The sequence below is a fragment of the Dermacentor silvarum genome, chromosome 3 (genome assembly GCF_013339745.2).
Source record: "Dermacentor silvarum isolate Dsil-2018 chromosome 3, BIME_Dsil_1.4, whole genome shotgun sequence".
Classification (NCBI taxonomy): domain Eukaryota; kingdom Metazoa; phylum Arthropoda; class Arachnida; order Ixodida; family Ixodidae; genus Dermacentor; species Dermacentor silvarum.
This window is the reverse complement of record NC_051156.1, coordinates 166,423,937-166,448,291: the sequence shown is the minus strand read 5'-3', so window position 1 is coordinate 166,448,291 and position 24,355 is coordinate 166,423,937. Positions and strand designations below refer to the sequence as shown.

The window sequence follows — 24,355 nt, the reverse complement described above, 5'->3', positions numbered from 1 at the left end:
GCGGGAATAAGCAAACAGTTGACTGGCGCACCTATACAAATTATCATTGAGTAGCAGAGCGGGGTATTTGTAACTGTTCTTTGATTGTCACCGACCATATATAGATTACATCTGTCGCGGGCCCACACCTCGGACATGTACTTTTTTTTTCAGCTTCGGCCAATGCATAGCGCTATCATGAACGTAGCTGTTTGAATGCTGAACAATTTCTCTTTGCCACAAATATGTAGCGAGAACTAAGGTGTTTCTGTCACTATGTTAAGCTTCTGCATATAAGGTTCTGCTCCTTCCAACGAAGGAGAGCTTTATCTCACCTTGGATTCAGCAACAACGCATATATAGTTTCTGATTGACATCTCCGTGGGCACATCTGTCCAGCCTCTTATATCGTCATCCGTATTATACGACCTCTTTTCTGATCGTATCATGCGCTGGTGATAAAAGCGGATGGTAAGACTATCGAGCTCGGGCAGAGCGTCAGGCCGTTCGTGCTTTTCACCGTGATCGCTTGTCCTTGACTTCGGCCCTGGCACAAAACAGTGCGACTTGACTCCGCGTTAAACGGATGCGTCCTTTTGATTACGACACGAGGTGCGTCCCGGCTGTGATGTTTCATGAGAAAAAGTCGCGCAGCGATTTCTGAGCGGATGTCACGCGTAGCTGAGCATCTAGCTGAGCAGCTGCGTAATGCATTTCTCGGGCTTTCTCGGATGGCGTATATAGCACAGCTCACTGCCCCAGCTGACCGGAGGTAAGGGCAGATACAGAATACATCCTGCACTCATGTAACATTGCCATTACGTCTCCTTATCTCTCCCTTGCCCTCCCCCCTCCTTCCTGGAGTGTTTGGCTTCACTCGGACTCGGCGGATCAACAACGGGCCTTAGTGGAGCAATTAAGCGCTGTTCCTTACTCGGCCTTAGTGCTGGCCTCAAATGAAGTTTTTTTTTTCCTCCTCGTTCTCCTTCGCGGTTCGAAGGAATCCGCGGCAAGTGAAAGCTGTTCCTTGCAGTGCAGGCTCGTGTCCTTTCAGGACACGCTCATTACGACGCTGCTCGGATAATCTCCTCACGTACGCCAGCAACACAGTCTGCGCGCACTGCTTCCTTCTAACGGAGCCCTTATATGGCGGTTTGCTTTCGGTATTTTTGTAGCGTGTCCTTGAGCGACTTTTTAGTATTCACTCAAAATGCACCGCGCGCACCTTTCTTTGAGCCAGTGGCAGACTAAACACGCGCACATACACAGATACACGAATTCTTCAGCGCAAGATCTGATGATGTAGCGTTAGGACCGCAGAGCCTGTGCATGCATTATTTGCTGCCAACGAGCGAATCCTGAAAACTGTGTATACGCACGTTCGAATTCCACTCACGTTTCACAGTGAAATGAAGAGAAAGTGCGCAGACAGACGCACACGTATACGTGGTCAGATACCTTAATTCACCATGGGATCTTCAGTTTTGCTTCGGAATAACAGCTAGAATCAGCGTTGGTGATATTGGCGCGCGCATATATTTTCGCTCGATGCTTCACCATTCTGCTCACGCAGCGAAGCGAACGAGTGCTGGAACGTGCACTCGGCTATAGAGAGAACACAAATTTAACGCGCAACGGAACGACCACAACACAAAGTCTAAGAAACGCACAATTCGGTGCGGCCTTTTATCATTTATGACCCGCCGGCGTGGCGTATATATAGTAAGCTCTGGTGTTGTGCTGCTGTAAGCCCGAGGTCACAGGATCAAATTCCAGCCGCGGCGGCCGCATTTCGCGATGGGGGCGAAACAACGACATTCACGTGCCGTGTATTGGGGGCACTTTAAAGAACCCCAGGTGGCCAAAAAAAATTAAAAAATATTACTGAGTATATCGTGGTTTTGACACCTACAACGCCAGAATCAATTTTTTAAAATTTTCATTTCATTTCTTTTGTCATTTATGCAAAGAGTGGCTGAATCAGCGTTCATCTCGCGTTTTGCGTTCTTGTGGCGTGGTCGTCCCGTTTCGCATCAAATTAACGCACACCCTACAGCAACTATAATTCAACTACACTCCATCTATGAACTCGTATATACACAGACTGGCGTTATTTAATTTTCTCCCAACCCGCGTATCTTCCGACGTTCGACCTTACGGGTTGCACACGCGCAGACGCCTCGCGCATCGTCGGCTCACGCTCGTGAAAACCTCAACACGCGCTCGCCTTTGTTCCGGACGCGGATGCGGAACCCGTCATCACGCACTCACAAGATCCGCTTGGGGAGCCTGCGCTGTTGCTTCGATGTACGTGCGCACGCATTGCTAGCTGCCGCGCACGGTCGCGACCTCCTCGCGCAGCCAGTCTCGATCCTTCGGCACCCGTGGCGCATACATATACACTGGCAGCGTGGCCAGTAAGCACGCAGACGCAGCAAGGCGCCATCGTGTGTAGAAGGGCACACCGTGAGCGCGAGAAGGCGCGCCACTGGCCAGCCACAAGGACCTTTCATTGATCACGTCCCAGGGACAAGAGGTGCTGAGCGGCCCCTCAACACCGAAAACAAAAGACGCCGCGCACCGTCGAGAGAACAGGGTCGTTCACGGCGCCCCGTTTGCTGTGTGGAGTCGTGCCTCGAAGAGAGCTGCGCGGGCCTTCTTCCTGAGAGACCAGGAAGAAGTGAGCATTATTGTATATACAGCGAGCTTTCCGTTCCCTCTCTCTCTCTTACTCTTTCTCTCCGCTCTATAGAAGGGCAGGCTAATAAGAGTTCGAGCTTGCGTGCATAGATTGGCGCAGCCGTGTACCTACACCATACACATTCGCTCGTCTACATACGAGCCGCTTCGCCTGTCAATAGCAACTGCAACTCGAACGGGTTTGCGCGCGGCGTAATGAATCTTGTGTCTCCGGTGGAGGAAAGTGTAACTCGTGGAGGATAAAGTGTACGCTAGTTGGCACTGAGCGCTGGTCCTCGTTGCTTGTTACCTCGTCCTGTGTATAACGCTTTCTTGATGTCACCTTACTATACGGTGGTGTGGCACGGCGGCGTATACAGGTTTGCCACGTGAAACTTCCCTGTCGTGCACGATTGATTTGTAACTGAAAGCAACAAAGCGTAGAGGGAGGCGATGAAGCTAACAGTATACTTATATAAACGAGCGTGATAGATGGAAGCGGCAGCGCAAAAGTTACAGTTAAGGCTAGATATATACACATTGTGCCGTAGTTTTAGACGCCGCCCGTCCATTCATTGAGATGCCTCACCTTCTCGTTCAATAGCACCGCTTGTCGTATGTCAGCACCCAAGCGCTGTGACGCGCTATCGAGTCGTTTGCTTTTGTGCATACTTTATACGCCGACGACGAGCAGGAACCGCCGTGTGGGCCAACTGTGCATTCCGGCAGCCACCCGCCCGCAGCCCTCTCTGTACGTTTCTTCGCGCGTTTTGTGTGTGTGCGTGTGCGCGCGCGTGGCTCGTGATGCGGACGGACATGACCGGCCTCGAGCGATGGAGCCGGGTTCGCTGGCCGGCCACCAGAGTGCGCCCGCTGTGGATCCCGCATAAGGATGTTCCGCTGCACCTCCTATAAGCAGCTCTCCGTGCCTTATAAGTGTGCGTGCATACTTCTTTCGCGTATAATCCGCGCTCAATTTGCGTTCCTTGCGGCGAGGTGGTCAGAGTATAGGACCGCAGCACCACGCGAAGTGTTCGTAAAACGTTATTCGAGTGTGCACACAAAAGCCAAGACGAAATGCTACTGTTAAGTGTTGAATTTGGCCACATCACAACAATGAACAGCTGGTGCAAACTTATCTGCATATAGGTGAATCGGAGGAAAGGTACGGCAAGGTAATCTAGCCAACAATAAGACAGCCAGCTAGCAAGGGTCACTTTCGCACTCAGCCTATCCAGAATTACAATCAGGACACCGCGGCGAGAAAGCAAGGAATAGTCGTGAACAGAGAGACCAGAAAAAACAGCGACGGAAGGAGAGTCCAGCCGTTTGGAAGCGTTTGAAGAGCTACGCGCTAAGCTACACTGGCAGAGTGCCCCGTCACGTCTGCAGCGGAGAACTTGGCGAGGCTCGCATGTTTTGCGCGAAGCCTTGCTTTCCGTGAAGTGGACTACTGGACCCTTTACCTGCCGGTCGGCGTTCAGAGCCGTCATAACAACGCAAGGGTTCTATCAAGATTCGGTTGGGAATTTTGAGTTAATTTGGATCTCCTGTGGTTTTTTTACCATTCACCTAAGCAAGCAGAGATCAATCAGAGAAGCCTTTTTCCTGCAAGTTGACATACATGATGATGACGAAACAAAAGTACACGGGTATTTTCGCATTCCGCACAAATAGGAATTCGGCCGCCGCAACTGTGGTTCGAACCGGCGACCTTGCGCTTAACAGCAGGGTACGTAGCGTCACAGCCGCTAAATTCTACCGCGACTGGTGCGTACTTGAATGCACACCCCCATACAAATAAACTCAAACTCGCACGCGCACCAATTTCAACACACCAGTATACCAGTTTCAACGCGTGAATTTCAACGCACGCAACCGCTCGCTCACGCAGCTATAAGTTCGTGGTGACGTCGTGCTGAGCATCACGCGTCCACAGACAAGCAGCCGTGGTGTGTGCGAAGGAGTCTGGCCGTGCGCGCAGCCCCAGAGGCACGAAAGCGTCGCACGGTAGTCAGGGCAGGCAGAACGCACGGATTCGACGCGGCGACCGTGTGCCAAGGTACGTGGCAGAGCCGCGAAGGCTTCCGGAGTACCGCGCCACGCCGGAAAAGCAACCTTGCGCTCAGCTAGTCCTGGCGCGCGGTGCAGAGCTGGCGTGAAACACAGCGTGGAAAGATGCTTGGCAGCCTTAATTGAAGGCGCGCTGTCTTTTAAAGCGAAACAAAGCAAAAAAATAACGCAAATACACGAGCTGGAAAATCCGCTGTGCGAAACCCGGCAATTGAAGCGCGGAAAGGAAGGACGCCAATCAAAAGTAACACGAAACAAACACACACACAAAAAAATATACAAAGAAAGAAACAGGAAAGACAAGGAACGTGGTGAGAGAGACAGGCAATTCCGGAAGCGTTAAGAGAACGGCACATAAAACGACTTCAAATTAGCTCTGCTGTCTGAGTAAGGTTGAAGCCTATGTCACAGCTGCGTGCTGTAGCTCGAGAGGTTTACTATTACGCAATTACGCGACGCCGCTTCAGCAGGGCATGCGCGTCCTGTTTTGAGGTTAGTATAGTCACTGGGATATTCCTATGCGAATAAGAATAATGCGAGTGCTACGCATCGGTGAGTGGTTAAACAAACACGATGGTTCGGTGGAGAGAGACACGTAGCGACATATGGAAACGCATGTCATGATGACGATGACAAGCCTGTATATTTGTGTGAATGACCTATCAGTGATGCGGATCTTCGAGGTGACCACTTCAGTGAAAGGTCAGTGCAGGCAGACTTAAATGTTTGAATGAAAGTGACTCCGTGCACGTTACGTAAAAGCCCTATAGAAGCGAACTGTTTGCATCGATCGTGGTGACCTCTCTGCCTTTTATTTATCAAATTCCTTCTATGGGCTTTTTCGGTCGTGCCATGCGGGTTGACAAGAACAAAAGGCCGTCGGTAGTGACAACCTTGCATGCATTTACCCGGAAAGAAAAGAGTAAACTCCAAGTACAAAGTCGCGCTGCGGTTATCTCATATAGGCTCGTAAAATGCTTAACTACAGCGCCGACGGTATCCGAGAGAACCCGCCTGCGACGCAACGTTCCTTGGGCCGCCGCCACTGTTCCTTCCGAGATGCGTCTCCCTAAGACAAATAGAACAATCGCTCGCATTGTCTCTTCTCGTATATGGGACCTCTGTCTATACGTTTCTATCTCCTCGCGGTGCCTTCTTTTCCCATTTGCTGGGCTTGCAAACCGCTATAGAGCTGTTACGGAATAGCACGTGAGTAATACCTTGCCACATAACACCATAGCCACTCTGTGTTCGCGCATGCGCCTTTGTTTTACGTCACTACGCGCGGTACTCGTCGATTGTACTTCTCAATTACTACGAGCTTCGCAAACACACGCGTGCTAGTACACTATACAACAGGTTGCGTTGTATGTCATTCTGGCTCGGTTGTGCGATCGGCGCTCTGCTGCTGGCAAGCGCTGTCGGGCTTGTGCCTTTTCGACCTGGATTTGTAGCGGCGGAGCAACGGCTTCTTGCTGGAATTGAACTTCTGTACGTGGTTTGAGTGAGTGAGTGAGTGAGTGAGTGAGTGAGTGAGTGAGTGAGTGAGTGAGTGAGTGAGTGAGTGAGTGAGTGAGTGAGTGAGTGAGTGAGTGAGTGAGTGAGTGAGTGAGTGAGTGAGTGAGTGAGTGAGTGAGTGAGTGAGTGAGTGAGTGAGTGAGTGAGTGAGTGAGTGAGTGAGTGAGTGAGTGAGTGAGTGAGTGGTGAGTGAGTGAGTGAGTGAGTGAGTGAGTGAGTGAGTGAGTGAGTGAGTGAGTGAGTGAGTGAGTGAGTGAGACGTGAGTGAGTGAGTGAGTGAGTGAGTGAGTGAGTAGTTGGTTCGCCATGAGAGCGGCGTTATTACCCCCACGGCGCAGCTGAAACACTTACGCAATATCGCCGTGGAAAGGTTTTATGCGCAGAAAGCCCGTATACGGTGGTGCACGCGAACCGTAAGACAAAGAGCGAAGGAAGTCTCAATGCTCACTCGCTTGCCGCTGCACGCAGCTTCGCGTGCTTGGTTTACATATAACGCATATAACCGCGCATGCAGAAACCGAAGAGCGCCGGACGCATAATTCGGCACGAAGAAAGCCGTCCTCGGGCACGCATTGCAGTCACCTCCGCTTTTTTTTCTCGGCAACGTCTCGCGTGATGAACGGGAAACAGGGGCGGCGACCGCTTCATCACTTGGCCGTAGCCGCCGTATACACACACGGAAACAACTGTTTCCGCCATCGTCGTCGCCTCCGTTTCTTGCGCACGCTGCATGCTGTAACGAGCAGCACACCTCCTTCCTGATGTGAGAAAGTGCATGTCTATGCATACCTAAAGCCTTCCGTGAACGTCGCAGCACCCCTTCCGCTTCTTTGATAGGTCGCTCGCATATTCGGAAACCATGTCTCCGTACTCATTCGGTTCTTCTGGTTTTCTCCTCATTCTTATGTCATCCCTGATATTGTCTTTTCGCCATTCCTTCTCGCGACGAACGCGTATTCTGTTTTAGCTGTTTCCGTCACTGGCGGTTATATACGAATGCCGTCGACGGTTGCATCACGTATAGTCGAAGCGCTCTTTCACGGGATTAAGGGCCCGTCTTTGGATTCCCTTTATGTAAAAAAAAGCAGAGCGTGGAAAGCAGAAGAGTGGTGTATGCAAACGAGGAAGGCGGACGCGTTCATATCCAAATGCGAATGTGTGTGCGGGCTGTCTGCACTTATGGCACATGCGCGTGTACGAACGTCGTAAGTCATTCAAGCGTGGAGGCGAGCAATGTGTAGGAAGTGCGTTATTTGAGCTGTCTGGAGACAGCGACTCAAACGAGTTTACAGACCGGAAAAACGATGGCGTTTCACCTTTTCCTCGCTCAAAAAAGTAAGAAAGCAAGACAAGACAAGCTAAGCGAGTAAAAGAGAACAGGGATAGACGAGAAGGCTTTGGTTGAAGACGATTCGCGCGAAGCATTGGAAGTGAGCACTTCCGCGTGGGGTCTTGGGGGCCGATTATCCCGAACGTGCGCATCATCGAAAGGCCGAGAAAATGAATTCGAGAATCGTGTTCTTATGCCTGTGGTCGAGCTTTCCTGCAGGATCGACTGCGTGGGGCGATCCTCGCCAAATATAGCTGCTCATGAACACGTTTCCTCAGTCGTGTGTGTGCGTGTTACTCTTGCTGTGGTGGAGGTCTCTCGCTACGCCGGGGAGTCGGTGATGCTTGACTTTGCAATAATGTTTTCTACGATCATATTTTTAACTGCACTTTTCATGCCCCGCGTTTCCTTCCTGGACATACGTAATTGCGTTGTTGGCCAATTCAAGCTATAGCGTGCATAGGAAGGACATACCCGTCCCATACTTAAAAGCGACAGGAAAGCTTAGGTCCCAATTAACCTGCACACAGACGTTTATTATAATGCAGAGTGCCCTGACGAATACTATTACCTCGAATGGAACACATCGCAGGAGCAACTTCCAAACCGACAGGAGCAGCGAATAACCATGTTCACTTCAGTTTGCCATCCGAAAAGGTTACGTACGTCCTCAAACGTACTTACTCTGCGCCACCGTCGGCGCGATTGTACGACGCAAACCGGTCACAGAAAGTTACAGCACAGGCTGCAAATAGCACAACGGCTGATTCATATAACGGAGTGTTTTAATGGTGAATGAAATGACATCCCAAGACAGCCCAAAGGCCCACAGCTGTCGCGCCTGTGGACGCTGATATAAAGCAAAAAGCAGAGTCTACGGGTCAATAGCCTACACGAACTCATGTGTACAAACCTCTTGCGCGATGTTACATTCGCATTAGTCACAGTGCCATTCGCATATTTAAAAAAAAATGGAGCACACCTTTGATCAACGCATTGTGGGCCTCGAATAGCGTGGACCTATTGTTGAGTTGCTAAGGCAAACCTAATCTCGGGTGACCTTTAGCGCGAAGAACCTATGACGCATCCAGACCGTTGCCTACGCGCTCTCTATTTGCGCACGCCCTGCCTTTGACGACCCATATTTATCCGTAAACGTTCGGGCTGCATTCAGTACTGAGCGAGCAACATAAACGCGACCTCTCTGGAGTTTCACGGGAGCGCGGCCTGAAATCTCTCGAATAGCGCCACGTGACACCACGTGGCATGTCGCCACGAACGACGCGGCATTTACATCTGAAGGTGACAGAACGGCACAAAAGCTGGCATCCATCTGGGGTGTTCGCGGTGCCGTGTCACAACCGTGTCTTCCTTTCAGTGCGGTTTCGTAATAGCACTGGCGGGGGCTCGGCAACGCACGCGACGCTGGCGCCGTTTTGCATGCAGCGGCGCGAGACCACAAAGGATTACGCGATTCACAAAGGATTATATACATCGCGCGTGTCCGCGTCTTTGTTCCCTTTAAAGTGGGGCCACGAAGATCGGGCGCGAAAGAAACGCAATCCTTCGATGTCCGGCTTGCTGTTCTGGGTCGCGCAGCTTGTTCAATGCCAGAGCTGAAAGCGCATTTGAAGCGAAGAGTATTTCGTGCCGAAACCGGATGGCTCTGTCATACCGTGGCCAGCGAATGTGGGTTAAACCTGTATTACTTTTGGTAAAGCTGTATGAAGCCTGGAAGCAAAGCGAATCGACAGCGCTTCTTTTGAAAGAAGGGAAAAAAGAATAGAGAAATATATTGGCGAGTTATTGAAGCCTGCGGTAACGTTCTTGAGACTCCGTGATGATGCGAAGTATACAAACTTGGTCAAGGGCTCAGCTAATCAATGAAAAAAGAGCGCCCGAAACATGTCTTACCTTTCTCCTAAACACATTACCGTTATCGTCGCTTTCAGTTCCTTATTGCAATGTTTTTTTCTTTGACTTTTTTTCAGTTGGGCAAGGACATTTGGTGTCACAAAAGCTGGAAGTTGTCCTCTTCGAAGTAGTCCTATTCAAAACTGTCCTATTGTAATTGTATCTCGGCGAGAAAAGCAGCATTTGCACTCGTCATTAAACAAATACGGTATATTGAAATGAGGCGTGCTCTCCACATGTAGTTCGCTCTCCTACATTTCGCCTTCTTGCGCCTACCTTAGCCCGTCAAGATGGCTGTGTACAGATTGCTTTACGTCGCTGAATACGAAGGCGTTGCGTTACATAAAATTTAGTCTCATGCCTTTGTTTGGTTTTGTTGCGTTTTGATTCGTCCTTTCTTTCTTTCTTTCTTTCTTTCTTTCTTTCTTTCTTTCTTTCTTTCTTTCTTTCTTTCTTTCTTCTTATCGTTCACTAATTTTGAATTCCGAGTTTGCTCTTCCTTGCTTTACATTTTGTAGAGTCGCCTTGTCTTCCGATCTAAATTAAATTCTGGGGATTTACGTGCCAAACACCCGATCTGATCATGAGACACGCCGTTGTAGGCGGACCCCGAATTCATTTCGACCACCCGGGGTTCTTTAACGTGCACCCAATGCAGGCTACACGAGCGCATTTGCATTCTGCCCCCTTCGGAATGCGGACGCCACTGCCGGGATTGAACCCACTAACTCGAGTTCAACAGCGCGACGCCATAGCCTCAGAGGTTTACCGCGGCGTGTCCTGACAGAGGAAGAATAGTCCAGAGCGAAAGTATCCTCAAGCAAGCGAAAAAAAAAGAAACAGTAACGCCGCTTTCACACAAACAAAATATTCCCCTCTGTTTCAATTCGCACTTGGCATCTTCCGCATCTATACAGCTCATCCTATACGCGCCTACTCACTTCTCTCTCTCTCTGTTTTCTTCTCGCTATCGTCTGTATAAACGCGAGCGCCGATGATTTGCTTCCCCGTCGCCGATGTTGACGTCTCGGCAGCGGGGGTCGCATTTCCGCATCCGCCAATCGGGCGCGCCTTAGGGCCGTGTCGTGGGTCACCGGGAAATAATTTGTTTTACACGGTCGGGGGGGATCGCCTCTTCCTTGCTACCACGCACACAAACTGCGCATACGCGTCGCCCTGCAGCCTCGACATGCGGAGCTAACCGTCGCTCTTAAAGTCAGGTGTGTGTACGCGCCGCTTCTACGCCCTCGTCGTCAATGCCGAACCGTCGCGTAATCGGGCCAGGGCGAAACGAAAGGTCTCGTGTTGGGCTCGGCTCCACTGCCGAAAAGCCGGTCATTTTCGTTTTCTCTCCCTTTTATTCTTTTTAATTTCTCGCATTCGCCCGTATATGCGCGCGCACTTCCTCTGTTTTGCTCTTCTCTGTGTATTCTTTTCTCGATCCGAGCTTCGAATCCTTTCGGCACGGCTCGAGAATGCTCGACAATGTGGCATCCGTGCGGTGACCAGATAAATTTTAGGTGATGCTTATAGTGCGTGTCCTCGTTTTTCTTCTTTTTTTTTTCGCAGTGGTAATGACGTAATTTCATACTGCGCACGTGAGAGGTTTGTCCTCATGCGCTCCTCCTGTCACGTTCCTGTATCAGCTTTAGCGGAGAGGCATTCGGAATAAGGGCGTGGCGCGGCATTTTAGAGGACAGGCCGTCAAGCGTATAATTTACGCGAAATCGTTTAACGATACCCTTACTGGGCAGCATGAAGAATTGCCACACTATGGAAAAATGAAATAACTAAAAACGAAACCTATAACCTCCATGAATATTTCCACGACGTCTCGGGATAATTCGTGGACGGCCGTGCCGAAATATACGGCAGCGATTGATATGTCTACCATCAGCTCCGTTACATTTATTTATTTTTTGACAGAAATTTCGACAGAAACCTATTATTTATGCGTGGATTGCACGAACGAGTAAACCTTTATTGAATTAGATAGTTCGAGACGTGGACTAAAGAGAACACCCATGTCGATACTTCATATAAATGAACACGCGAGCGAGACATCAGGTTGACGACGGAAGTGAAAGAAAGGAATACAATGGCAAATGATTGACAGAATCTCGCTTGGCAGCAACATTGATAATATAGCGGCGTAGGGGCAGCCTTCTACAGACCACTCCTTTTCTTTCTTTCTTTCTTTCTTCTTTCTTTCTTTCTTTCTTTCTTTCATTTCGTTTATTTTTCAATTTTTATTCTTCCTTCCTTCTCCTTACTGCTTTGTTTGTTGTGCGCCAATCGTGATCTTAGTTCCGGTTCAGATTGTGACAGGAATATAGCGAAGGACTCGCCCGCGGAACGCTTATGCGTTTAAAATAGTTTGCTGCTGCCGTCACACCTTGTTGCCTACGTATTTTGCCTTAGCCGACTATACAGCTCCAGCGACTTAGCCTTGCGTCAGTGACTGATTGGCACCGTCCTTATAGCAAAGTGTTGGAACCACTTGAGGTAATACTACGTGAAGCTATGCGGACGCCGCAGCCTCGCTGTAAGCCGGTACTACTGGCGGTACCGCCGAAGCATGCCCGCACATTCCGTCAAAATTTCCGGCGCTCCTAATCTCCGCAATTACAGACGGCCTAAGTCATCGTTCTCAGGTGAGCTTGAACGTTTCCCAAGGATGCGACGTATAGATATGAAATACGTCTATTAAACCCTCTAATCACTCGAGGCTCCGTCATAATTTCTAGACCGACAAGGACGGCTCTGGAAAGAATCATTGGCTGTAAAGGCATGGTGCCCAACTGAACGCGCTTAAGTATAAGCATGCGATCGATTCCTCTCAGGCACGACTGTTTAACGACACCCTCTCTGGAACGCTATTTCTCACAAGTTATAGTTCAGTGTGTCAAACCTATAGGACAGGTTGATTCGCCCATAGTTGAGCAACTTTTTTTTTTTTGTCTTTTGTTGTCACACCAGCCCTATATTTATCTCAACAACGTAAGGTAACATCTCAACACCGTTCCAACGTCAACAGCTCGTCTTTTGTACCTTTTTGCCCGGTATACAAGTTCGAGCGGGAACCTCTCCGGACAGCATAAAACCGACCGGACTCAACACCGTGAGCATACAGCAGTACCGGAAGTGGACAGATCTCTGCGATAGTTTATAGACTTACTGCGCACCTTAATGTGTGTGCGCAGCTATAGTGCTCTCACTCCCTCCCCCTCTCTTTCTTTTTGTCGCTATATATCATCACCCCCAGTGTAGGGTAGCAAACCAGACGTGCGTATGGTTAACCTCACTGCCCTCCTCATTCCCCCTCCCCCAATCTCCCCTCTCTCTCTCGATGTCGTTGAAGAACAGCTCGAAATTTTAGACACTGCATGAAGAAAAGTTCCCGAGGACTTGTCGGGCAGGAGACGGCTGGCTTTTTAGCCACGTTTTAAGAATTATACAGCCTAATTGCGTTGGGCTGTCCAGAGGATAGTTCTTGCCTGCCAGAGGATTAGCGCGTTTCGACCTTCCCCCAGAGGGTCAGGGACGCGTACTGCGTTCCCACGTGCCCCTTTTTTCTTTCTTCCACTTCGCGCGACAGGTGCACACCGGCGCGACGCTGCTAATTCCGGTCCTTCGCTTGTTTTTGTTGCCTTTATCGTCTTCCCTATTTGTTTCTGTGTAGCCAAACGAGACACCGTCCACCGACCGGGTCGCATGCAATTAAGCACCCTTCACGACGGCTTCGCGCAGTCTCCGCCTATCTATATCTGCTAGGCGACGGTTCTCTTCGCCGAACGATGCCAATTATACGTCGTTTCGTCATGCACTCTTCTAGCTATTTTGTTGCCGTACCCCCCCCCCCCCCCCCCCCTTTCTCTCCACCTTTTGTTTACCAGCTTGCCTGCGCTCATTTCTGGCGCGTAGAAGCCTTAGTTGCCGCCGTACGGTCTTCTTGTTGTTCCGTTCTTACTAGCTAATAGATACGCATGGTTACCGAACAGATAACAGCCACTGCGCATTATCTCCCCGGCTCTCTTTTATTCACGCTTCCTCGACTTCTATCTTTCTTTTTCGCATTCTGTCTGCACTATTTCCGTCGCTGAGTGCTCGCTGCGGCGCCGACCAGTTTTATCTATGGTTCGTAGAACAGTTACGCGCGCGTAGTGATAACGCTGTACAATTCTACGCGCCAATTAAGATAACCAGGCCGTTCATCTCTCTTCTTCCTTCCTCTTTATTTTTGCATTTGCCACCTTTACGGTTTAATTGATACCTGCTTACATTGGCTGATATGTTTGCTTACTTGTTTGTTTGTTTTCCTTCCTTGTTCCTCGTCGGGTTGGTTTTCAGCTCCTAATACTTGCCTCCAAAAGCAATTAGCATCGCCAGCCTTTCCCGCACTGCAATTTTCCTTCCCCTTGTGTTCGTGCCGCTCCTCTTGGGCGCCCTCTTAATTTACCGTGCCATTGTTGCTTTCGCCGCCGAACGTGGCCGTGTTATCGCCGACGGCGCTGCCGTAATGAGCTGTCTTATAATAGAGACACTATAATAGGGTCGTGGTTGAAGAGCACAGTGCGCCGTGACCAGCACTGGGGGTTGGAAACCGTTTTCGCTGTCGGCTTTTTGAGACCTTTTAATAGTGCACGTATCGCGGAGGGTCACATGCTCGCCTTTGGTGCGCGATGCACTAAAGTGACAAGCACTAGAGCTGCAGCCGTTTCGAGCGATAATATCGCACGTGCTCCGTGAGGGTCTTCGTAGACTTTTTCCCCCCCTAAGTTTCACTAGTCGCGCCCCTCAGTGCTGTTCAGCAAAGCTCCAGCAGCTTGATCATTCTACAACTATACGCTTGTTTCTTTCTTCTTGCTTCCAAAAGGTCGAGCTTCCACTCGATACGAGACTCACAAAGCTGTCCTATAGATTTGTTCTCAACTTCGGGACTCGACTTTTGGAGTGCTCATACTCTGTGTGATGTGTCGCAAGTGCTTTAGTTTTCTGTCTCGCTTCTGTAATCTTCAAGTGGCTGGGCGATAGTGTCTATACTTCGGGAAACAATTGCTAGCCCACTTGTCATTCTTTCTGCGTAAGTTTTGTGTGCTTCCCTGGTCAATAATAATAGTTTATTTTTTTTTATTGCTAGGCCTCCGGATCAAGTTTCACCATCTGCGCTTCGCGTGCCATTCCACATAGGAAGGGGATATGTACGCCGCAACTAGGAATCAGCCCGCGACCTCGAACTCTGCAATAGAACGTCGTATAACTTGTGACCCGTCCGCCGCGTCGAAAGCGGCGGCGGCCGACGACGTACGTTCGAGGCTGTGGACGTGTCTTCGAAAACGATGCAGCTGTCCTTCGAACAGAATTTATGTAATGCAGCACGTTCTTTTCTTTCCGAGCAGGCTTTCAAATAACACCAGTTCAAGGGCGGCAGGTCCCCTCGATATACTCGCGTCTTTGAGGAGGAACTGGATTTGCACTCCCGTGTGGCTGTGCAGCGCAGCTTCGCCACCAATCTTTGAGAAATGGACAAGCGAATCAAACTGTTGTTGCGTATGCATGTCTGCGGAAGGATGTAGTCCAGTTTGACCAGTCTCGTGCAGCGTGCGGCGCTGCGAATCGTCCCATGCGGAACAGGAACGCAGTCGACACTTTGAAGACCACTGTATCAATCCGCCGACAGTTGCCGCGTTCTTCTGCACCTTCCGGATAATTGCTGCCGTATGAAGTTCACTACCTCTTCACAAGGCTTGGAAGTTCCTTTGTTGATATCCAGTGTGACAAAGCTAGCAGTGACCGAAGGCGTCATTTTCAAGAAAGTTTCAGCTCGAGGTACTACTTTGCAGCGCGCAGAGAGAGATAGAGAGCTGTTGGTTGCACTGTCCGTTAGCTGCACGTAACTTCTGAGATGTCAGCTGCAGGCCCGTCGTCTGCTTTCCAACGGCGAACGGGCCGGAGGAAGAAAATGGCGCGCGGACGGCGGTGTTCCTGCCGAATAAAGGATTCAGGAAAGGGAAGCCGGTCGTCCTCCCCGGTGAAGAAGAATTACTGGCAACAACAACGGCAAAATAGGTGACGGCAAGAATGAAGCCGTGAGTCCGCAATCTCTTCCCGGCGTTTCTGGTTCAAGGCTGTCTTCTGCCGCGCAAAAGTGGTCAACGCGGCGTCCGCGCCGCTCGCTGGATACCGTACTCTCGCGTCTATAACTTGTTTCTGCGTATATAGTTACTTATAACACACGCCGCTATTTGAAATGTTCAGAGAAGACGGGAAGAAATCTGCGCATATGAATCACGCGAACGGCCGTGTAAGAAGACTGTGTAAAAAGCGGGTCCAAATATTTTGGCAGTCGCACCTAACACGTGTAGGAACAGTTGTGCTTCGAATCGCGCAGCACAATTTTGAAATGTTCGCGGTCAGTCCAGACAACTCTTAGGGCTGCTGTTAGTTGAAGCTCCGTCAGTCAGCGCAATTTTTTATTCTGGCGCTGCTACATGTATTGAGTCAGCACTTGTGAGGCTTTTGTACTGTGCCATATTATTTACCTTCATCAAACTGACACGGCCGACAGTATATACTGTAGGTTAATCATTGGTTACGCGTCAGACGCGGCACCCCGCGCGATCTCACGGCTGTCGGCGTCGGGGCTTCCTGCCGTGAAAGCTAATAGCTTTAAAAATACTAGACTTTGCCTTAAGAGACAGTAAAATGCTTACTTATACGATTGTCCAATTTGCTGCATTGAACGGATAAAGGGGGACTCAAAGAAAACGGAAGCAAGCACAGCTACAAACATATAATTAACGCGCACGGTAGGAGATAAGTCTGTTTTGCTTGGCAGTGCGCGCTCCAATTTTAAGGTTGCTGTCAGATGAGGTCACGTGCACATTTGGGTATTTATCTTGATGAAAGGTGCGGCACCCAGACGGCGAAACGCACCAAGAAGATGCCGATTTCAGACGCCTGAACGAAGGCAGTGAAGGTGCTCGATGGTCCTTTTGCGTCTGCAGTTGCCGAACATTGGGGAGTCAGCCATTTTGACGAGGAGAAATTTGTGAAGGATATATCCCAGACCTAGACGCCCAAGCAGTTCTACTTCCCATAGGGAGAGACCTGGTGGTGATTGTATGCAGCCTCAGTGGTCGATCAGCGCTGTGCGAGAGAGAATATTAGACGTCCGAACTATTACAAAGAACCAACGTGAGTTTATGTCAATTAAGCAAGGCTCCGCGTACGTGCACGTGCTATTCATAACTCGACAAGCATAGATTACTCGCTGTCATGGGACGATCGGGCATGTTCGTCAGCGAGACGATCGCGACGATTCAAGCCGTCGAAGTTGCTTGAGTCTTAAGCGCGGCCAATACGCGCGTAAATACAGTACGAGTTCGCAGTTGAGAAAGAAGTAGACCGACTGCCCTTCGCCTGTATATGTATCTCTCTCTCTTTCTCATAAAACTGCGGACGCGCGAGGCACGGATAACCTGTCCCATAATAGCGGAGCGCTCGTGAGTTCGCCGGTGGGGTGGCAAAGAAATTGAAGGGTTCCCGAGTGTCCCGTGTGTTGCTCTCTCGCCGTCCCCGAGGCGGCAGCCCAAGTGGCGACGCTGTCTTTGGCCTGGGACACTGTTCGAGACTCGACAGGGCAGCCTGCTGCACAGCCATTTTGCGGTCTGGCAGTGTGCGGCCCGCTATACGCGTAATTGTCGTGACCTGGTCGCGGGGACCCAACTGTTTTCTTTCTCTCGTTTTCTGTCCCTATCTGAACGGGCGTGTGGAAAGAACAGTGCACGCTTAAATTGCTAGGTGCGACGGTAGTGAGTACGGCTTCTATATGGTGGCACATTTCGACGCAATTCAGAGCACTCGGGCACCGATTCACTCATGATGGCTGCCGTGGCGCAGTTGCTCGAGGCACGACGGAGAGCGTGCAGTTATAAACGTGTTGTGTGCGCTGTGTGAAGAGTGTCGAAAAAGTGCGCGGAAAGGGTGCAGATAGCACCCGTTCGTTTTATCGTGGTTATATGGCACCACGCTGCCACCCACATTTAATGGGCGGTCTTATAAAAACCGTCACTTCGGAAACAGTTTCCATTTCTCATTCCATGTCGTCCCTCCTTATGGTCAAAAGTGTACGTCGGGCTGCTTCCATGCACCGTGACCATATAAAGTTTCTCTTAGTCCTCAATTTAGAGGAGTGGAGTGGTGTAGTGCGTCCACGCCAATGTTCCCTGGCTAATCAATCAGCGCTGGCGAAGTAGAGGACGCTTCAAAAGAAGAGTACATCCATCTCGAGTATGCTTGGCTTTATGCAGGAGCAGAATTTCGGATAGGGAGGTTGAAAAACTACTTAGACATGTTTCCTGAAACACAAGGTGCCGTAATATCGCGAGTTCGATTCGCAGCCGCGGTCGTCGCATTCCGGTGGTGCCGTGTGCAAAAGTGTCGCATACACGGAGCTTTGGATGCACGTTAACAAACGTTATATGCTCAAAACGGCGTCCCTCATAGCTCACGTGTTGTTTTGGAGTGCTTACTGTCAATCACTCAATAAATAAATCAATCAATCAATCAGTAACCGCTCGTGTCTGTGACTAAAGGCGAGCGCCTCACTTGTAAGTTGCAGACTTAAAGATATGCTCGAAGATTTAGCCTTTCAGCGTCTCCCACACCACCCAATTTTTTTCTTCTCGGCATCTACAATGTTTTGCCACGAATGACCAGCAAGTCAAAGCACACAGCTCACTGTGTGTGTTGTTGCCCGTAATTAAGAACTACAGGAGAGAGACTAATCTCGCAAACTTCTGTTTCGAGCGCACGTGCGACCCAGGCTTCTCGGAATGGCTACGCACTGATAATCAGCGCCGCAACACAGAAAGTTCAGCACAAACATCGACGATTCTCCATATTGTAGAATAAGGCGCCCGGTGATCCGCTTGCTTGCTCTGCTTGCTCCGACGAGCATGGCGCCGACAGTCTGTGCTTCCAGGCACTGCTGCATACCGGCCGAACTGCATTCCGACGCGTAGGCGGGTATCCGTGCGCCATTTTACACCCCGGGCTTGGGCAACAACGCTTCTGACATGGCCGAGACTATAGAGCACCTCTATCACGCCATGGCCGCAACCATTAAAAACCGCACGCATAGACGGGGAGGGCAACGCCGCTTGTGTCCGCCGCCACGCCATTCTCGCTGTTTCACGTCCGCCAGAGGTCCTCTGTGCAGCGGCGCGAGGTCCAGGAGCACCCCTCATATGCGCTATGCATGCCCTGTGCGTATTCGCCGCAGCGCTGATGATGACGATCGCCCACTCTCCGCGTCCGGCCCGCTGAGGCTCACGTCCAGTGTGATGGAGTGAGCCAGACCAGCCCGCGCATTGTGAGCGCGCGTGTATCGTTCTTATATGCGAGCATGTACACATGGACGGGCTCTCTCCGTGAGCTCGTGGCTTCCCCTATCGCTGATCACTCTCTTTCCCGCGCATCGTTCTGCTGCCCTCGTCCATGATGGAATGCGGGGCCGCAAGGTACTGCATGCGTGCCGTGACCTTTGTCTCCCTTCTTCTGCGCCGCCCCCCAAAGGTCGATTGCCGTCTGTCTCCGCGGGAGTGGGGGAGGTCGGATCGTTGCGTAATGCCCGCCTTTGTGGCCCCGTCGGTGGTGCGACTGCGCGTTCCGGGCAACGGTGCATGGTGTGCGGACCCCGTGCTGCTGCTATAACTAACCGAGTGCCACGTTGCACATTCTTCTGTATTCTAGAGAACCATGCGCGGCGTTCAGTATTCTTCGGCCGCACACCGTGCGCTCCCGAGAATTCCGGGGAAGAGATACGACGGGAAACTCCGAGAAAAAGACTCGTATTTGGTCCTGAAACGTAGTGCAGGCCTACGATATATATATACGTCTGTAAGTATGTTCATACACACGCCTCAATGGAGCAAAAGCCTGGGTCGTATACCCGCCTCCTCATCTACGAAACTTCTCCCAGTGGGTCGCATTGGGCATCGCGAGGATCAACGGCTTTGCGACGCTCTTTCTTACGGTGACTTTTCCACGGGTTTCTTGAGCACAGCGTGCTGACGTTTTCGGTTTCTTCTATAGTCGCAATTTTCTCTTCTGTTTTCTCTTCTGTGGCAACCCAGGTAGCGGTCTGTCTTTACCTTCATAATTTTTTTTTTTTTTACTTCCAGTAACGGAAGGCGGGTGATGCACCAGACAGGGAACTCTGCTTGCGCAAAGGTCGCGTAGAATCGTAGAATCGCCTCTGCTTATACCGCGGCCTCAAGACTACCATTTAGCCAAACCGCGTGGCCCCTTCACCCCCTCGGGGTCTGCACTAACACGGCTATGCGTATGCGTGCGGCCCATCGTTTACGAGCGCCTGCTCGGAGCTAGTTCCCTTCCTGGTGGCGCACACTGGCGAACTCGCTCGGATCGTTAGGACGACGGCGCAAGTGCCCGCGAGCAGCCCCTTTTGTTGCTTCCAGCAGCGCTGGTAGTGGTGGTTACTGCCTTCGCGTATAGCTATATACTCCATACCTCCGTGCTCCGAGTGACCCAGAAAGAAGGCTCTCCTCGCCCGAACCCTTGTGATCCCTTCCACCGCAACTCTTCCCGTCACTCTTTCTCGCCCCCGCTCTGCTTTACATCGACAGAGAATGCGGCGCGTCGTCGACGCGTAGCCCGCACTCCAAATTCGACTAAGCGTTAAGAAAAAAAAAGTAAGGCCAGAGGATAAGAAGACGGCACACGCAGCTCCCGTGTGCCGAACAAGAGAGCATCGCGCGGCCAGACGAAACAATGACGCGAGCATAATGCGCCCCGGTGTATACGAGAGAGCGAGAAGAAGAAGAAGAAGACAGAACGTGCATGTGGCAACGGTGGCCGAGCTCCTGAATGAGGAATTCAGGCAAGGGTGCCGCCGCTGTGCATGCGGTGGTGATGTGTACAGTCATTGACACTTGTCCATAGAGCAGCGCGGTGCAGCTTGCATGGTGATGTGTACAGCCATTGACACTTGTCCATAGAGCTGCAAGGTGCTGCTCCGTTATAGTCGGGGCTATATCGTTCGCGTGCGATGGAAGGTCTGTACGTATGCATCCTGCATGAAGCTATATATACGTATAGTGGTTGTATAATGGTGCACGTTGAAAATGAGTCCTGGACACCATATACGCAGTGCAGGGAACACAAGGTTATAGCGTTCGCAGTGCTTGGAACGAAAGCACCGCATAACACATGTGCTACAGAAGTCCCCCGCCTTGCGCGATGTCTTATGTGTGTTTTTATGATATGTAAAGCTTTACTTGAGAAAGGTCATTGCGCGGACGCTAGTAAAATTAAAAGCGCCAATTCAGCCTGATTCTGCCTATCCAACGAAAAAAAAAACTAAAGAAAAGAAAGCCGAATAGAAGGCATACGTCAGCGAAACGCCTATTCTGAACTAGTTAGTGCATTCATATATATATATATATATATATATATATATATATATATATATATATATATATATATATATATGGCGGTGTAGCATCTATGTGGCTATGGACAAGACCAGAAAGGAAGCAAGACGGAACATGGCGAACTAGGACATGAAATCTTCAATAAAGACAGGGGAAATGCACGCAGTAAGCAAAATAACCAAGCTACTTGTGGGTTCATGTTCGTTTCTGCATATATGTCAATTTCCTTGAATGACGAGCTTGCTAGTAAGCCGTTATTGATTGACCTCATGTTTCCTTTGGGCCTTGTTCTCCGATGAATTACGCTGCAGCAAGACACAGATGTCACTGAAATCGCTGAAGAAGTCTGTCGCCTCAGATGAAGCCCGCAGCAGCGGCAGCCAGTGGTGCGTCCCGTATACGTTTAGACACCTCGTCCGCCCTGTCCCGCTGAAGAATAATGCAGACCCAAAGCGCCCTGTTAGGTGACCACGCCCCGTATGGAGAGTGGCGCAGGGGTCAAGCCTGATTCACATCTAGAGCCGGCATCGTTAGCGCGTACGCATTGTACAGCCTTCTCCCTTTCACTATATGCCCTTCTAACCGCAGTGGTATATAGAGAGCGAAAATTGGATCGCCCATTAGGCAACCCCTTCTTTCACCCCCCCCCCCCCCCCCCCAGCTTTCGTTTTTCTTGCCTCTTGGGCGCTGCTTGGAACACGCTGTGTATGTGCCAGGTCGGCAGTGCAGCGTGTTCTGGGTCGTGTAATCTTAGCGGTCCATCTGACAGGTCAGCCGACCGAGGGAGAAAGCGTGCGCCCTTTTTTCACATCGAAGAACCGCAAAGCGTAAGGGGTTCCCAGCGTTGTTGTATAGTTCCCCTTGGCTGATAATAATGCGGGCACACATTACGGCTCAAGCACCGTAACGAAGCCGTAACGAAGTGCCGCAAGCAAGCGCTCGTGCATGTCCCCATGAACTTCCATGTAGTTTGTTTTTTTCTTCTACGTAGACAGTGTACGACGGCGTATAGCTAATACGTCAGGTTGGTTCGGGCATCAGCCGGTTAGCTGGGACAGTCGCGTTAGGACTTGGAAGTTGTTAGCCTTCTTTCCGACGAACTACCGTGGAAACACGCACTCTGCGCAATAATATGCATTTGGTTGATATACAGCCGTCACTGTACCGCTCAAACGTCGTTCACTGCTGGAATGCTCAACGCTACGCAAGCTGTAAAACCTTAATTGTTTGAACTGAGTGTGAAGAGCCCTGTGGCCAGTCGTGTCGTCTCGTAGCACCTCGGACGCGGTTCTTTAATTCACGTGCTTGTGGTTACAGTGCGGTGGCCGCATAAGGAAGTAACAACTTCATTTTCCTTGAAATACTGCAACTAAATGAGTTTTCATTTTTCTTGGGAGGGGGGGGGGGGGGGGGGGGCTCCGAAAACTTGCAGTCAGGGGTATAGCTATAGGGTTGTGATGTCTCATGACGTCGTGAGAGTTCCCACGATGTGGTCATTCAAGCTTTTTTTTTCATCGTTGCACGAACGCCACTCAAAAGGATGGTGTTCGCTTTGTCGCAATGCCCTGATGCACGTCAGTTCATACGTAGAAAGAGAGAGACAGAAAGCTCTTCGTACGCACAGTCAACCACAAAAAGGTTTAGTGACCGCGGGATCTGAGTGAATGTTGAATTTCCGGGCATTTTGTTACCGTAGCCAGTAAAACCTGTACACAACATTACGTTGTTCGCTTCTGGAGGCCGGTATACAGGCTGGAAATCCGAATACCAATCTACGTTCCGGGGCTGCGTCGGTCCGTAAACTTTCGCGGTTCGCTGTACACCCGCCCTGTCGTGTTCACAGTTCCTCTCCTGACCGTGTTGTGTTCGCCATTTTGCAGGTGATGGTTGTGCTGGGCGCGTACATCGACGGATTCTGGAGCCCCTGGCACGACATGGCCGTCGTGTGGCTGCGGCTGGCGCAGGGATTCCTGTTCCCTCTCGTGCTGTGCGTCACGGATCGGCACCACTGGTCGGCACTCAAGAAGGCCCTGCAGCGACGGTCGGCGTCGGCAGACTTCACCGGAGGTGAGGCACATCACTTGCTTCTTGCCTACCTGCGAGGATGGGATGGGATGGGTGGGTGGGTGGGTTGGTGGGTGGCAGGGTGGATGGATGGATCGATGGATGGATGCGGCTCATTAGCTTGCTTGGGGCCGTTAATTGATCGTATCATCTTTTTCAGTAAATGTATATCAACTAAATTAATCTACAGATGATGCGTACAGCAGACCGCAAAATCTTTCGGAGCATCCATAGAATTCAACAAAACGCTACTTTGCCCCACCTTCGCCACTGAACCCGTAGTTCATTAGTGCAGTACGTGGTCGCACGGGGACAAATACATTATGTTACTCACTTCTGAGAATCGACGAAATTATCACTTTTCCGCGGAACCCATGCTTCGAAAACGTTTGCACTTGGGGATGCACTTACAGATAAAATATCGATATCCCCCTTTTGAACTAAAAAAAAATATGACAGTCACTTTAGCATAAGCTAAAGAGGGTGAAGGCGAAAGCCTGCGCGCTCATTCATTAAATTACTTGACATCCTCATTCGAATGCGTTGTTACTTCTTATTACTTTTTTCGGACCAGAGGTCGCGGTTTCATGTGCCTTAACCTTAATTAACTGTGACTTAATTAACATCTCCCTAATTAACACCAAGGGTCGTGGATTAGACTCCCACCAAAGGTCGTGGGTTAGAGTGCCTTAGCTCTATCTTAATTAACACGATGACGACGGTGACCTGCGCGCAATCACAATTGTTGCGTGAGCGCGTGCATATAGGTAAAACACGATGCCGATGTAGTAAGTAGGTGAATTACTACACCGAGTCGTCATCGTATACGATTTCGCTTTAACGACACGGTTTTCGCTCAAGGACGTTGAAGGTCGACTGAACGATGAGACATATAAGGCTTTCGCCTTAAAAAGTAAGGCAAGATGTAAATGAAGCTTGTGGAGAAAACATTTCTATGAGCGTTGCACGTGACGTCACCGTGAAAATGCCATCGCTTCCGCACACCGACCAGCTATAGGCTCGCGGTGACAATCTGTCGGATACACTGCTGCTGCTTCCGGACGCGAGCGGGGGACCTGGGGGACCATGATGGCCCCCGTCTACTCCGACGATTGTGCAAGCCTGCGCGCTCGTTTTCCTTTTTTTACGTCACTCGCTCTCCATTCTCTGTCGCCGTTAGGACGCCCCCTGAGTTCATAACGCGATGCGACAGACCACGCGTAGACGGAACGGCGGGACGCTCCAGATCGCCACTCGCGTCAACCGCAAACAATACTCCTTGTTGTTGACCACGGCCAACCCTCCGGAGGAGGATTCCTCGTCCTCTTCCGCGTTTTGA

At 50.5% G+C, this 24,355-nt stretch overlaps 1 protein-coding gene across 3 annotated transcripts in view; it reads left to right on the top strand.

The window, feature by feature from the left end:
* LOC119446003 (uncharacterized) overlaps nt 1-24,355 on the top strand; it is a 211,293-nt gene that overhangs the window by 170,616 nt on the left and 16,322 nt on the right. For all 3 annotated transcript variants that reach the window (XM_049663802.1, XM_049663803.1, XM_037710305.2), the window contains one exon: nt 22,833-23,019. In XM_049663802.1, coding sequence (XP_049519759.1) covers nt 22,833-23,019 — 187 coding nt within the window. The remainder of the gene's footprint in view (nt 1-22,832; nt 23,020-24,355) is intronic.